Genomic DNA, 15,345 nt, shown 5'->3' on the forward strand with positions numbered 1-15,345 from the left:
CATTTTCTTTTTACTGCTCTAATTACGTTGGTAACCAGTGTATAATAGCAATACGGCATCTTGGGCGTTATAGGGCCAATATACCACGGCTAAGGTCTGTACCCAGGCACTCGGTTTTGCGTTGTGCCTAAGAACAGCCCTAAACGTGGTATATTGGCCATATACTACACCTCCTCGGGCCTTATTACTTAAATATTCCCTAGTCTAGGCCTATTCCACCACACGCTGCTTTGAACAGTCTTTTTGCGAATAGTGTTTGAGTTATATTATTTGGCTAAGTGATGACTATCCAATCTGCTCATCACATTAGGAATAGTAGGCCATCTTACATAAGTCTGCAAATGTGATGATGCATGGAATGCTTTATTATAAAGGTGCATTTTTATGGTGAAAATTAGCTTCCCCAAACTTGAGACTCGTAACGCATATGCACTGGAACAACCACGTCATTTCAACGTGGACATTTGTTGATATTAGGTGGAGTTGTTGATCAATGCGATTTCAACCTTTTATCAACCCACTCAAAAAGACAACCAGAAGTATGTTTAATTCCCAATGTACCTTTGTCACTATATGCTTTCAACCATCTAAAAGCACTACCAAATCCAATGAAAAAAAAGTGTCAGATTTTTGGTTTAGTTGTCATATAAATGTGTTATCACTGCACTTTCAACCATTTAAAAGCACAACAAAGTTCAAATTGGAAATCAGTGTCATATATTTTGTATTTATACAATAACTTTATGTATTATCACTCTGCTTCATCTAATAGCACAACCAAATGACCTGGATTGCAGTTGAAGTTACATTAAAAGTACATAGTGGATGTGATCAGTGCTGTTTGAGATTCTGTGCAGATTATAGCAATTGTTTCTGGAAGCTGTGCTGAATCATTTCCCCCCATGTGAGCCAGTCCCCTAGCCATTCTAATTTCAGCCAATGAGCTTCATTCAGCCCCTCACCATTTGAGTGACAGCTAGCAAGATGCTCAAGAAAGAAAGAGAGAGAGAGAGAGAGAGAGCAATTATGTGGTGCACATATGTGACGAAGTACGCAATTTCCAAAGACCACTTTTGTCTCGTGAGTGCTACTTTAAGAACTACTGGCTAAAAGTATACAAAAGTACCGGAGCATCTCTTTAAAGAATAGGACTAGATAAAATAAAATCAAACTTTAAATGCACTTTAAATAACGTTTGAGTCGACATAGTCCTATCCTTTAACATTTGCTCTGTTAAACCTAACCTTTGGAATTAGATTAATAACAACAGTCAATCTATTTAGTTATTAAGAGATCTCTCAATAATCATTCTTGCAATAGCACATTGGTAGTAGTCTGTGACAAATCAAAGTTAAGAAGGGCTGGGCTTTGTTAAAATCCTGGATGGGAGACCAAACGGATAGCTATAGATAATCAACTTTCCAGTAGGAGGTGCTGCGCAGCCTATAGTTTTCTTCTGATAGTGGATATAATGTTGAAGATCTGACGTTGTTTCAAAGGTACAAACTAAACATATTTCATATGTTTGTCTATGTTGAAAATGGGTTACCATGATAACATAATCCTGTGGTTGAAATTTCACCCTCAAAACAACAGTTTACTTTGATTACCTTTTTCAAATCTAATGTATTTTCCAGGTAGATTTCATGTCACAATACGTTGAAAAATTACATTAAAACAAAGTTTATTCAACCACGTTGTGCCAAGTGGGATGTTCCATACTATGATATGATTATAATTACACTGGGACTGGGTAGGGTAATTATGGTGCTCCTCTTAGCTAGATAAGAGTCCTTGAGACACAGGAAAAGGGTTTTGTAAACAGTGTTTTTTGTTAACCTTCTATCTTCCCCAACTTGGTATTAAGAAAGTTTGCTGCTATCAACTCACATGCTTAGAATAAAGTAAGTCGCTGCAGAATCTATGGCCATCATCACTGATATAAGTACTGTTACTACACTCTCATCTTTGCTCTCTCTTTCCTCTCCGGTTTCTATTCCCTACACTCTCTGTGCTCCCTCCATCCAGGCTCGGCCAACATCAATGACCGCAGTATGCTGGGCAGCCGGGACAGTGAGCTGGCTTTGCTGGTGGAGGATGAGGAGAGGGTCCCCTCCATAATGGGAGGAGAGGAGTACCAGGCCGGACCCCTCACTTTGGCACTGCGCAAAGAGTGTTTCAGGTCAGGACTATGGAAAATATGACAGTAGGGTCGATACTCTTCTGCACTCTCTGGGATTTTGCATTCAATTAGTTCACTGATAGAGGTTCACTGAGTTTGAGGGGTATACACATGATATAGCTAGGGTGAACCTGGATGTGTTTGGACTTGAAAGGGTTATCCCTTCTGCAGAAGTGAATCACTTCTCAGGAGATTAACAACTCCCACAGTCTTTCTTATGTTAGTGAGGGAGGGGGTAACCAAGGTCCCTACACTGACATACTAATAACGCTGAGTCCACTACTAGTAGATGGATCTATTGATTAGTAATTGTTGGCATTTGTGATGCCCTAAAACTGTCCATTGGAGTCCTAGACAGAGTATGGATCCATTTCACAGAGCTTGCCTGAAGCCTATTATGCCAGCAGAGCTATTAGTTTTGGCTCGATTCAGCAGCTACCAAGCATATCCTCTAGTTTCCAAGGGAACCATCTCAGATGACAATCGTGCGCAAGCGTGGTCTTCATTCCCTGTATGAAGGAATTCTGTTTTATTTTATTTTTTTAAATATGAATTTGTGCACCAACCTTCACTCAGCCACTGTATTACAAACTGTCACTCTATCAACAGTTTGAATGTGCAGTTAACTTAGCTGCTTGGCAGTAACTAACTCTATGTGCATGTGCTTCCCAGGGTGCTTTTAGGAGCTGATTCTGACCCCAAGATCGATATCGATGACCCAATCAGCGACCATTTTTTCTTGTTGGGATGGAACGCGGCGGCAAAACTGAATGCTAAGATTTATGACAAGGTATACATGTAAATTAATACGACTAAAAGCTATGTTTGGATCTCTTTTTCATGTGCATTGTTATTAGTCTCTCTTTCCCTTTAACCTCCCTCCCTGTCCTCTCTGCTGCTCACCTTTCCCCTTGACTGTTACTTTCCTTCCCTTTACCTGGAACAGGTCTTCCGCTGCCTCCCCTGCAACTCTGTCCACAGCATGAGGGAGCTGAAGGAGCATTCAGGCCTTGAGCGCCTGTGTGACACAGACCCTCAGCAGGCTAAAGATGAGCTAGAGGCCGTCAGGGGGCTACTGGTCCACTTCCCCCTGAACTTCCTGTCAGAGGAGAGTCTGCTCCCCCCACTGGGCAGCAAAGAGGGCATGGCTCCTACGGGACTCTGGACATAAGAGTACCAGGCTACCAGCCACAAGAGCCAGGATGACACTGAAATATCCCAGTACAGAAGGGGAGCGCTTTATAGATTTTATCACCTTTGCCAGATACCACTCCATTATTAATAAAAAGATTGGAACAAAATGTATTCTAAACTGACCTAGCTCAAAAACACTAACTGATGTGTCTACGAAGAATGCAATTAGATGCAAGATATTTACATACTGTAGCTGTTGATACAGAGTGGATTTTAACTCTTTTAAAACGGTCAAACATTTCAAAACAAACCAGATGATAATGTATCCCAGGGTTCCCCAATTGGCGGCCCACAGGTAATTTTATTTGGCCCCCCATGTTTTCTGAGCAAATAAATAAATAAAAAATATATTTTTGGGGGACACAAAAGACTAAAAACACCAGCAAATCAGCTCAGTGATTTTAATTTTGGAAATCTGTTCCAAGGTATTCCCAAGCATAATGGAGAGATATTCACAGTGTATAAAACATTAGGAACGCCTGCTCTTTCCATGACAGACTGACCAGGTGAAAGCTATAATCCCTTATTAATGTCACTTGTTAAATCCACTTCAATCAGTGTAGATGAAGGGGAGGAGGCAGATTTAAAGGAGGATTTTTAAGCCTTGAGACAATTGAGACATAGATTGTGTGTACCATTCAGAGGGGGAATGGGCAACTGCCTTTGAACGGGGTATGATAGGGGCCAGGCGCACCGGTTTGAGTGTGTCAAGAACAGCAAAGCTGCTGGTTTTTTGATGTTCAACAGTTTCCTGTGTGTATCAATAATGGCGTCCAGCCAACTTGACACAACTGGGAAGCATTAGAGTCAACATGGGCCAGCATCCCTGTGGAACACTTTCAACACCTTGTAGAGTCCATGCCCCGATGAATTGAGGCTTTTCTGAGGGGCAACTCAATATTGGGAATGTGTTCCTAATGTTTTGTGCACTCAGTATATGTGATTGTATACAAATGTAGGCAAGGTTTAAAATGATTATGTTTTTGTCTAATGTTATATCTGTTTGGGCATCTTGTGGTCAATTTGCTGTCTACAAATTATTTTGAATTATGTTCCGGCCCCCTGATCATCCACTCAAGAAAAGAACGGCCCGTGGCTGAATTTAGTTTATCCCTAATGTATACTAATGCATTTTAAGCCTTTTCTGTGCTCCAAGTGACTTTGAGACATGGCTATTTGAAGGATTACCACTGTTTTAATGTCACATGTACATTTTTATAAGGTTCAATCATTGCCACACTCAACTGACCAAATTTGTTTGTTAATATAATACTGAACCTGAGTATTTCCTTTTTAAAGGTCTTAGGTACGAGTCTGCCAATACATAACAGGAACAGAATGCCACTGTATGAGGCAGGAGGAGGAATGGAGATCAGAAGTCAAGAGTCTCAGATGATTTAGGAACATTGCGTACATTTATTGTTGCAAGGTTGTGGGTGGATAGCTCCACTATCTGTCTCTCTCAGCCTCTCTCTCCCCCTGCCTCTTTCTCTCTCTGCCTCTCGCTTCCACTCTCCATGCAGTGCCAGCAAATTTGTCAGAACATTTGTGGTTGTTATGGTGACGGTTATAAAGAGCTGACTAGATTGTGGCCGAAAGAGGAAAGGACAGATGAGCGATAGTCTGAATCAGACAGAGGTATATGACAAAATGGAAGACGAGGTGGCCTAGCAAATTCTGTAAAAGGAGGGTCATTGGATTTCCAAGATAGGCAATGACAAAAGAGGAAGACCAAGGACCATATGAGGGGCACGGGCGAATAGAGGGGAATGAGAGAAATATATTCAGGGGGTGCTCCTGGCGTGCTTTAATTGTTGCGTCTTTTTGTTGTCACCATGGCAACCAAGTGAATTATTGTTACTAACTTACCCTGTTGTCAGTGGTCCAGAACATTCCACTATATTTCGAAAAAGGAGAGCAAAGAAAAAAATGTTTTTGTAAAGCAGTTTCTAATCCTGGATGGGATGAGTCATTTTTTGACAGTTTTAATCAAGGAAAAGGTGACTAACTGAAATAGTAACATTTATTTAGTGATACTGCTTATACCACCACCACTACTACAGGTGCTTTTAGCAACTCGGGTGTGTTTACATACACTAGCGTTGCTTTCAATTGTATTGGGTGGCACAAAAACAGTTGGTGGGAAGCCAGAAGTTAAATACAATTCCACTTCAACTTACTGTGGATATGTATAGGATAGTTGGTAATTATTACAGGGGGAAATTGAGACAAAATATCTAAAGTATTGTATTATTAAACAGACTTTCCAAATGTGGGTCTGTTGTAGACCCACTTCCTCTCTGCTTACCTCATGTCAAAAGAAAAGTCCACCACTAATTATTCATTTTTTGTCTATATATGGAGCATGTGCAGGAATTTTTATTTTGACATGAGATAAGCAAAGAGGAAGTGGGTTTACAACAGACCCACATTTGGAAAGTCTGTTTAATAATATGACACTTTAGATATTTTGTCTCAAATCCCCCCTCTCATATTGACCAACTGTCCTGCCCACTGGCACAGTAAGTTGAAAGGGAATTGTATTTAACTTCTGAATTCCCACATACTGTTTCTGTTAATTATATTCACCATACTACTTTGTTGAAAGAAGGGGAGTTGTAGCTCAAACATTTGAATAACATTTATATGACTTTAGTATTTTCTACTTATTTATGTAGGCCTAACTTTCACTGTATTTTAACATTTTAATGTGCATTAAATGTATGTATGCCTGCAACCTGGACTCAGGGGTAGACGAAACATAGTAATCGAAAATCTGGGATGCTCAAATTAGTATATTTTACATTTGGTATGGAATGCATTAATTTGTGGATGTCCATTTCCTATGTTACGAATTACAAGTTGTTGTGGCTAACGTTAGCTAGGTGGCACCCACTCCTTTCATATTTGCTTTATTAAGTTACATGTCTTATGTAACCATATTAAACATAACATATCCCATAGGGCTGCGCACAATTGGTCCCAGCATCGTCCGGGTTTGGCCGTAATTGTAAATAAGAATTTGTTCTTAACTGATTTGCCTAGTAAAATAAATGTTAAATTAAATTGAGAAAATATACTAGTTAAACGAGTGCCCCGGATTTTCGTTTACTTTGTTACGTCTAGACTACGAGACCAGCCTGATCACTTAATTATTAGAATAACTAGGCTATAGTCGATAGGCTTTTATTTTTTTAAATTGTCATCTGTACGAATGTAGCTATCTTTTAACGTTTAATAAATATTTTTACAAGTTGTAATGTGAACAGTATTAGTTAATTTGCCTCTGGTTTTTGAGTCATGTCAATCCGTGTGATTGTCCCAGTCAGACAGGTAAACACTAGGCTAGCCTACAGGCCAAGGCAGCTGCAGTTATATGTATGTTTACTGATCATCTCTCAGGTAATTTGTCCCCGATGCAGTACCGTAGCACTCTTCGGGGTAGGGAGTGGGAAGAGAGAGAAAAAAAAGAGTAGAGAGGAAGGGTGTTGTGTGTATAGATGCACACTTGCTGTAAAGGGACGTCATAGCCGATCACACAGACGAACAGGGCTAACGTTACCGAAACATGGCGATTAAATAGTTTATGGACTATATGTCGGGAAATTACTTGGATGTTATCAACTATACTCTTAACTAAAGTATATATTTAGAAGTACGTAACCAGCTCAAATTCGTACAATTGGATCCGTACAGAAACTCCATTTTTCACCGTCGGTACATTCAGTGTAAGGCGCGATCTGTGTCAACGCGAAAGGAGTGAAAGTTTGTGTTCAGATATCGAATGTCGGACATTCGACGTAGCTAGCTGGCTACATATGATCTACTGACCGCGCCATTTGCTTGCAACGTCATTTGTGGAACATTAAGTCTCTGCAGGACGCGAATTACGGCCAGCTGGAATGCAAGCTTATTCAAAATAAATGTTATTTTTGATTTGTGCGTGGGCAGCCAGCTAGATAACGTTAACAGCTCTGCTGCAGACCACCTTCGTATTATTGCGCTGTTATTATTTAGCCAACAGCTAGCTACCTAGCCAGGTAACTTAGCTAGCTACTTATTCTAACTTTTGTTTAATCTCACAAACATAATTGTATTGTGTAGTTAAACATTCAAAGTATATGTAGATGACCACCTCGTTCGAATTGTCATGCAACATATACGTATTAATATTGCCATAATGAACGCATAGAGTGCAGCACAATATTGGATCTCTAACGCAATGGGACTAGCTTGCTAGCTAACTGCATTTCGCCTTGCCGATTTTGCGTCTGGTTGTTTATGTTAGCAAGTCAAGTCTCATAAGGTACCCCCATATCTGTCTGCGCGGGACCTGACAGTGCAGGACACCGCTAAATTAAACATTGGGCCACCTGGATTTTCTACCTGCTGCTACTTTTTAAAACTAATTTACTACTTTTGCCAGTATGTCCGAAAACGCCCCCACACGAAGCTTGGATGACATCGACCTCGCAGCTTTGAGGGTAAGTACAACGCGTGCCAAAGCTTCATTGATGATTGTCATTTTTGGAAACTTACGAGTACTTTTCAGTTTTGATGAGCTTCCATCTAGCAAACGTTCTATTTAGGTTAAATGGCCAGTTGTGGGTAAAACATGTGTTTTAGCTTTGACTGACGATAATCTTATTAGCAAGCAAGCACTATTAGTATTTGCTGAGGGAGAGGCTGTACAGACACGCCTAAACTGATGACGTTTGTCGCACAGCGAGAGTCGAGTGGAGACGTACGAGTTCAGTCAGTCGTCCAAAACTGTCCACGCCAAACTTGGTGCAAAACCACGCCCACGAGAAACATAGCAACATTTAAAACCGCGCTGATTGGTCAGAGTTCGGTTGTTCACTGTGACGAAGTAAAGGCGCGCGAGAGACGGAGGAAGTAGAGACAGAATCCCCACCAAAACATTTCCAGCCTTACCTTGCTTCTCCCGAATTTGTGTAGGAAGTTGCTTTGAACTATGTAGATTTTTTTTGTGTGAGTGATTGCAGCCAGTCTGACTGACCAGATGGATAGCATCAACATCATGGATAGTTGCGTTGTTTTTGGAGGTAGGTAAACTGTGCAGAGTTTTATTACATTTTTGTTATTTGAATGCTCGGCAGACAAGTGTTATCAATCAATCAATCAATCAATCAATCAAATGTATTTATAAAGCCCTTTTTACATCAGCCAATGTCACAAAGTGTGGAAACCCAGCCTAAAACAGCAAGCAATGCAGATGTCGAATCACATGTGCAGGACTTACTCCCTAGAATGCAGGAACCTAGGAAGATACCTAGAGAGGAACCAGGCTCTAAGGGGTGGCCAGTCCTCTTCTGGCTGTGCCGGGTGGAGATTATAACAGTACATGAAACAATCATATCGAAAACAAAACATGAATTCTTTCAGTGAAATATGAGACTGTTCCATATTTTATCGAACAGGTGGCAACCCTAAGTCTAAATACTGCTATTATATTGCACAACTTTCAATATTATGTCATAATTATGTAAAATTTTGGCAAATTAATTACGTTCTTTGTTAGGAAGAAATGGTCTTCACACAGTTCTCAACGAGCCAGGTGGTCCAAACTGCTGCATATACCCTGACGCGAATGCGCTTTTGTTAAATCATCACCCGTTTGGCGAAGTAGGCTGTGATTCGATGACAAATTAACAGGCACCGCATTGACTATATGCAATGCAGAACAAGCTAGTTAATCTAGTGATATCATCAACCATGTGTAGTTAACTAGTGATTATGTTAAGATTGATTGTTTTTTACAAGATAAGTTTCATGCTAGCTAGCAACTTACCTTGGCTCCTTGCTGCACTCACGGAACAGATGGTCAGCCTGCCACGCAGTCTCCTCGTGGATTGCAATCTAATCGACGTCCAATAATGCAGATTACCGATTGTTATGAAAACTTGAAATCGTCTCTAATTAATCGACCGTGCCGATTATTCGGTCAACCTCTACTCTCCACGGTTCTGAAACACATCAGTGCGCTGTTGAATTGGCGCCTTTTCCTAGAGCATGTTGTTTTGTGCATAATAACAAAGTTAACCAGTATATTGGTGTTGAGAACAATGCAGGGGAGGCAGCAGCAGAATGAGATGAGAACACAGCCCTTGCCTTATTTTCTAAGAAAAGTGAGGAGAGAGGAAACCCAAACTTAATTAGCTCTATAATCCATAGCCTAACTGTTAAGTGTGCCTGTCTTTATAAATCATCAATATATCTACAGAAATAAGACAACCTGCTTCTGTTGCCTGTTTGAGTGTTTGTTTAATAGCGTACTGATTCCGTGAACACCAACCCTCACGCAATGACATATCAAGTAAACAAAACAAAAAATGGGTCTGTTTTTAAATTTTGCTTAGCTGTGATAAAGGCTTTACACTACTTTTTTTTCATTAGAACAGACTCTGGTAATATTTATAATTTATTTAGTGTTTACACTTCCACATTGTCAATAATTATAATAATAACACTCATTTTTCTTGATCTCATTATTATAATAATAATTGTCATTATCATTAGTAGGCTTCGTATAGAAGCCTTGTATAACCACATTGAGCTGTAGGCCTAAGAGCACATCCTGTTTAGTCTTAATACCGTAACTTACTTAGGCCTTTATTTCAATACTTCTATAGGCTACTGTATCAATCATTCATTCATTAATGTCATCACACAGCATTATGAGTCCTTCATGATTTGAAATGCAATCAAGCGTTTTAGTTTTAAAATAAAGCAAGCCTAGAATAATTAGCTTAAACAAGAATAAACCGTTCCCTTTAGAAAATTGCATTCACGAATGAATGCTACTGTTTTAAGTCTGCTGTAATAAAGGTTTAACAAAAAAATGTTACAACAGACTCTCTAGTATGCTTATACTTTATTTAGTGTTTACATTGTTCAAAAAGATCTGAGAATGGCTAAGGGGTGGGGTTTAAGAGCTTATGTTTGTAATTTATTATTATGCGATTGCTTTATATAAAAGTACCATGTACAGTACCAGTTAAAAGCTTAGACACACCTGCTCATTCAAGGGGTTTTCTTTATTTTAACTTTTCTTTTGCATTGTAGATTAATAGTGACAAGATCAAAACCATGAACTAACACACATGGAATCATGTAGTAAACAAAAAAGTGTTAAGAAAATCTAAATATATTCAGATTCTTCAAAGTAGCCACCCTTTGCCTTTGACAGCTTGGCATTCTCTCAACCAGCTTCATGAGGTAGTCACCTGTAATGCTTTTGCAACATTCTTGAAGGAGTTTCCACATATGCTGACCACTTATTGGCTGCTTTTCCTTCATTCTGCAGTCCAACTCATCCCAAGCCATCTCATTTGGGTTGAGGTCGGGTGATTGTGGAAGCCAGGTCATCTCCATCAATCTCCTTCTTGGTCAAATAGCCCTTACACAGCCTGGAGGTGTGTTGGGTTATTGTCCTGTTGAAAAACAAATGATGGTCCCACTAAGTGCAAACCAGATGGGATGGCGTATCGCTGCAGAATGCTGTGGTAGCCATGCTGGTTAAGTGTGCCTTGAATTCTAAATAAGTAACCGACAGTGTCACCAGCAATGCACCTTGAGTGGCACAGTGTTCTAAGGCACTGCACCTCAGTGCTAGAGGCGTCAATACAGACCCTGGTTCGATTCCTGGCTGTATCAAAATCCGTCCGTAATTGGGAGTCCCATAGGGTGGCTCACAATTGGCCCAGCATTGTCCGGGTTAGGGTTTGGCTGGGGTAGGCCGTTATGTAAATAAGAATCTGTTCTTAATTGACTTTCCAAGTAAAATAAAGGTTAAATAAAACCATCACACCTCCTACTCCATGCTTCACAATGGGAACCACACATGCAGAGATAATCCGTTCACCTGCTCTGCATCTCACAAAGACATGGCGGTTAGAACAAAAAATCTCAAATTTGGAGTCATCAGGCCAAAGGACATATTTCCATTGGTCTAATGTCAGTTGCTCATGTTTCTTGGCCCAAGCAAGTCTCTTCTTCTTATTGGTGTCCTTTAGTAGTGGTTTCTTTGCAGCAATTTGACCATGAAGGCCTGATTTACACAGTCTCCTCTGAACAGTTGATGTTGAGATGTATCTGTTACTTGAACTCTGTGAAGCATTTGGGCTGCATTCTGAGGTGCAGTTAACTCTAATGAACGTATCCTCTGCAGCAGAGCTAACCCTGGGTCTTCCTTTTCTGTGGTAGTCCTCATGAGAGCTTGATGGTTTTTGCGACTCCACTTGAAGAAACTTTCGAAGTTCTTGAAAGTTTCCTGATTAACTGACTTTCATCTCATGAAGTAATGATGGACTGTTGTTTCTCTGCTTATTTGAGCTGTTCTTGCCATAATATGGACTTAGTCCTATTTGGTAAAAGACCATCTTCTGTATACCACCCCTACCTTGTCACAACACAACTGATTGGCTCAAACATATTAAGAAGGAAAGAAATTCCACATTAAACTTTTAACAAGGCACACCTGTTAATTGAAATGCATTCCAGGTGACTACCTCATGAAGCTGGTTGAGAGAATGCCAAGAGTGTACAAAGCTGCCATCAAGGCAAAGGGTGGCTACTTTGAAGAATCTCAAATGTATTTTGATTTGTTTAACACTTTTTTGCTTACTGCATGATTCCATATGTGTTATTTCACAGTTTTGATGTCGTCACTATTATTCTACAATGTAGAAAATAGTCAAAACTAAAACCCTTGAATGAGTAGGGGTGTCCAGACTTTTGACTGGTACTGGACATACATGGGCAATATTGATGGAACTTATTTGGCTGATATTGTGCTTTTCAATCAAATTCTGGCTAAGGGTGGGATAATGTGGATTTGATTGGATAGAGCTTGAGCTGTCTGATAATTGAGATTTGTTTGACAGTATTTGGTGAAACGGGTGAAAAATACATGCACTTTCAGAATTGTTTGGCGACCTGCTTGTAGCTTGCGATCAACCTATTGGAGACCCCTGATCTAGCTTCTTCCATCTCCTTACTGCGGCAAGCAGGAGCGAAGTATACGCTGCCCCGTGTTGTTGGCTTGCAGCGCAAAATCTCCCCCATTGAGCAGGGTAGACTGTAACACGGTGACATCCAGATGGTTACTACCAATAATATTACAAATTATTTATTGTGTAGGCTGCAATCCTACTCTAAATTAAACAAAGTGGGGTGGAACTAGTTGGACATGGTGACGAGGGCTGTTACGGTGACTTTATTATTATTATTACGATTCATGAAGGCAGTGAAATTCCGCGTGACTGTTTAGTCACGGTAATTAGGCTTCTCCAAGCTCTGATGCTGCTGCTGGTCATTAGTAGCCTACCAAACTTACTAACTGCCTGGTACTCAGCACTCCATTGTCTCTCTCATCACTCTGACATCAATGCAAATGTAATCGAAAATCTAATCAAACATTTAATGAGAGCCCATGAGCTCATGTTGTGCAACATTTCAATAGGCTATGCAATTGCATGAGGCCTATTATATTTATTTCTCAACTTCCCTAATATTAAGCACATTGCTTATCTTTACAACAGCAGTATAGACTACTTGACTGGCATGAAAATGAACCACGGGAAAAGTGCCCTCCATTCGCTATTTTAGTGCATAGATGTATTTTTTCCCCTGCCCCTGTTTTCGAGACAGGGGCATGATTAATGGTCCATTCTAAATCAAAACAAATTTCACACATTATTTAGTATATGTAAAGACACGATTAAATCAAGAATAGTCTGATGGGTAACAATATTAGCCTATCACTTGTGAATTATACATAATCACTTGTGAATGGTGCCCCCCATAAGGCAAGAAACTATGCCTTTTTTGTGCAACTTTTTTGAATCATAGTCATGCACCTCATGTAGCCTCGTCCATAGGCCTCTATGTTTTGATAAGGTTTGTATCACAACTAAAGATGCCAAATAACTTCTTAAAATTAAGCACATTAAGCCACTTTACAACGGGTGTGGAGCCTAACAGGCATACATAAGTAGTGTGTGAGTTTCAAGTTTGTGGAAGGTCATTTTCACCATAAAAATGCACCTTCATAATAAAAGCATTACATGCATAATCACATTTGCGGCCACTTTTGATAATGGTGTTTTCCCGCTAATGGAACATTTGTGCTTATAGCCTACTGCTGTGTGCAAATTGCTGCGCTTATAATGTGAAGAAATAAACTATTAGGCTATCAACATTGCGTCAAAGAATTTTTGGGGATGCTAGTGGATGTATTCATTTGGGATCTATCGCATCCCACCACTGTCCCAGACTTTGTTTGGAATAATGAGATGAATTTGTAATGTGGGCCATCATTTGAGGTTGGCCATTCTAATACCATGATCTGGTGTCAGTATATCATCAAACAAAGACTAAGGAGCATCTAACAGGGTGGAGTATAGTTTAATAAAGGGAGATTTTAATATCTCTCACCAACACACTCTAGCAATTTCAGTACAATGAGTTACAGACCAGACCTCTCCAGGCAATGCTATTTAATTCTCCATTTTGAGAGAGGGCTCTGAGAGGGATGATTCACTTGAGCTTATTGTTTGATAGCTGTCCTTATAACACCCACTCTGCCTGCTGCACATTACACACACACGTAAACACACACATTCACATAGCAAGTAGAACCTACAGTAGGCTAGTAATAGTGCATGACTATGACTTCTCTTTATGCAGAAGACTCAGATTATAGTGGTGTAGTTAGTAGAATAGGCTAAATTCTTCATGACCCTGCATCAGAAAATGTCAGGTGGTCTGACAAATGTCAACACGCATTGAATCGACGCTTACCTTCAACTCCCAAATCTGTTCTAGGCTATTTCTTGACCGACCGGCCCCCTTACAGACAACGTTGTTGTGTTTCTTATTTGACGCTTTGGTGGTGTGAGTCTAAAGGCCTCATTATTTGTGGTTGTGATGGGCTTACTTGTCCAGGGAGAGAGAGATGGTTTTCTCTAGGTAAGTACACAGACATTAGGGGAGTCTTCTGACACACAAAGATCCAACAGCATTGTCAATGGATGGAGTTTGCACTTCTGCACCCAAGTTAAGTTGACGGAAGTGAAGTTACCAGTTGGTCCACAGTGTGTTGCTCTGTCTGTGATCAGTGTTGACAGTTTGTTGCTGGTACAGCCCTCTGCACTCCTTAGCTTTAATACAGCTCCACCCTCCCCCTCAATCTCTTTTTCTTCCCTCTCTTCTCACTCTGCGTTGGACGTGGGCGATGCTGCCATCTCTCTCTCCTCCCTCTGGATGATTGCATTAGCCTCCTCTATTCCATCGTTCCCTGTCATTTCATTCATTTCCCCTATTTTGAACACTTGTACTCAAGAGCTTTTACTCCAACCCCTTTGTCAGTCTGTTGATCCTGCTTCTCCTGCTCCCAGTGCTCCTCTTACACACAGCATGGATGCACTAATTGGACCGTTTGTCATTCCCACTGTTTATTTCATATTTTTCTCTCAAACCCTTAGCCCTAATGCTCACATCTATGTATGTATGTATGCCTCATTCTCTTGTACACCTCTCTCACCTCTCCTTGTATGATTTCTCTATGTTAAAGACAAACACTGGAAAAAGTCAGGAATTGACAGACCCGTTATTGAAACAATATGAAAGCAGGATGGTCACGCTGTACATTTCCAACCTAAACCAGCAGCAGGCCCACCGCCCAAAGATCCTACACAGGCCATATTGAATCACACGGTGAAAGTGGAACTGGGTGTTTCTCCTTTTTTTTTTTCTTCTTATTATTTTTTTTTTCAGGTGAAAAAGCAATGACTTATTTTAATATTTCGTTTGAAGTAGCCATAATGAACGTCACCTGTGGTTTTTATCTTATGGTGGGGAAATAAATAGAAAATTCAATTACTCCCTTCCCTATAACAAAAGTTGGATGATGTCTAGCTTTTATGAGTTCAAAACATCTCAATATC

General features: G+C 40.2%; 2 protein-coding genes across 9 annotated transcripts in view; both read left to right on the plus strand.

Moving 5' to 3' along the window:
- The window catches only part of LOC135550618 (phospholipase D2-like), a 36,659-nt gene extending 33,172 nt beyond the window's left edge, over nucleotides 1–3,487 (plus strand). For both annotated transcript variants that reach the window (XM_064981598.1, XM_064981599.1), the window contains exons 22-24: nucleotides 2,029–2,182; nucleotides 2,855–2,972; nucleotides 3,129–3,487. In XM_064981598.1, coding sequence (XP_064837670.1) covers nucleotides 2,029–2,182; nucleotides 2,855–2,972; nucleotides 3,129–3,353 — 497 coding nt within the window. In that variant the 3' untranslated portion in view covers nucleotides 3,354–3,487. The remainder of the gene's footprint in view (nucleotides 1–2,028; nucleotides 2,183–2,854; nucleotides 2,973–3,128) is intronic.
- A 3,356-nt stretch (nucleotides 3,488–6,843) lies between these two features.
- LOC135550620 (misshapen-like kinase 1) overlaps nucleotides 6,844–15,345 on the plus strand; it is a 56,691-nt gene continuing 48,189 nt past the window's right edge. For 6 of the 7 annotated variants that reach the window (XM_064981600.1, XM_064981601.1, XM_064981603.1 and 3 more), the window contains exon 1: nucleotides 6,844–7,860. In XM_064981600.1, the coding sequence (XP_064837672.1) occupies nucleotides 7,804–7,860 (57 nt within the window). In that variant the 5' untranslated portion in view covers nucleotides 6,844–7,803. Of the gene's footprint in view, nucleotides 7,861–8,279; nucleotides 8,443–15,345 lie in introns of those variants that run through there. The other variant, XM_064981605.1, reaches the window with a different exon arrangement.

This window comes from Oncorhynchus masou, chromosome 12 (assembly GCF_036934945.1).
Source record: "Oncorhynchus masou masou isolate Uvic2021 chromosome 12, UVic_Omas_1.1, whole genome shotgun sequence".
Taxonomy (NCBI): domain Eukaryota; kingdom Metazoa; phylum Chordata; class Actinopteri; order Salmoniformes; family Salmonidae; genus Oncorhynchus; species Oncorhynchus masou.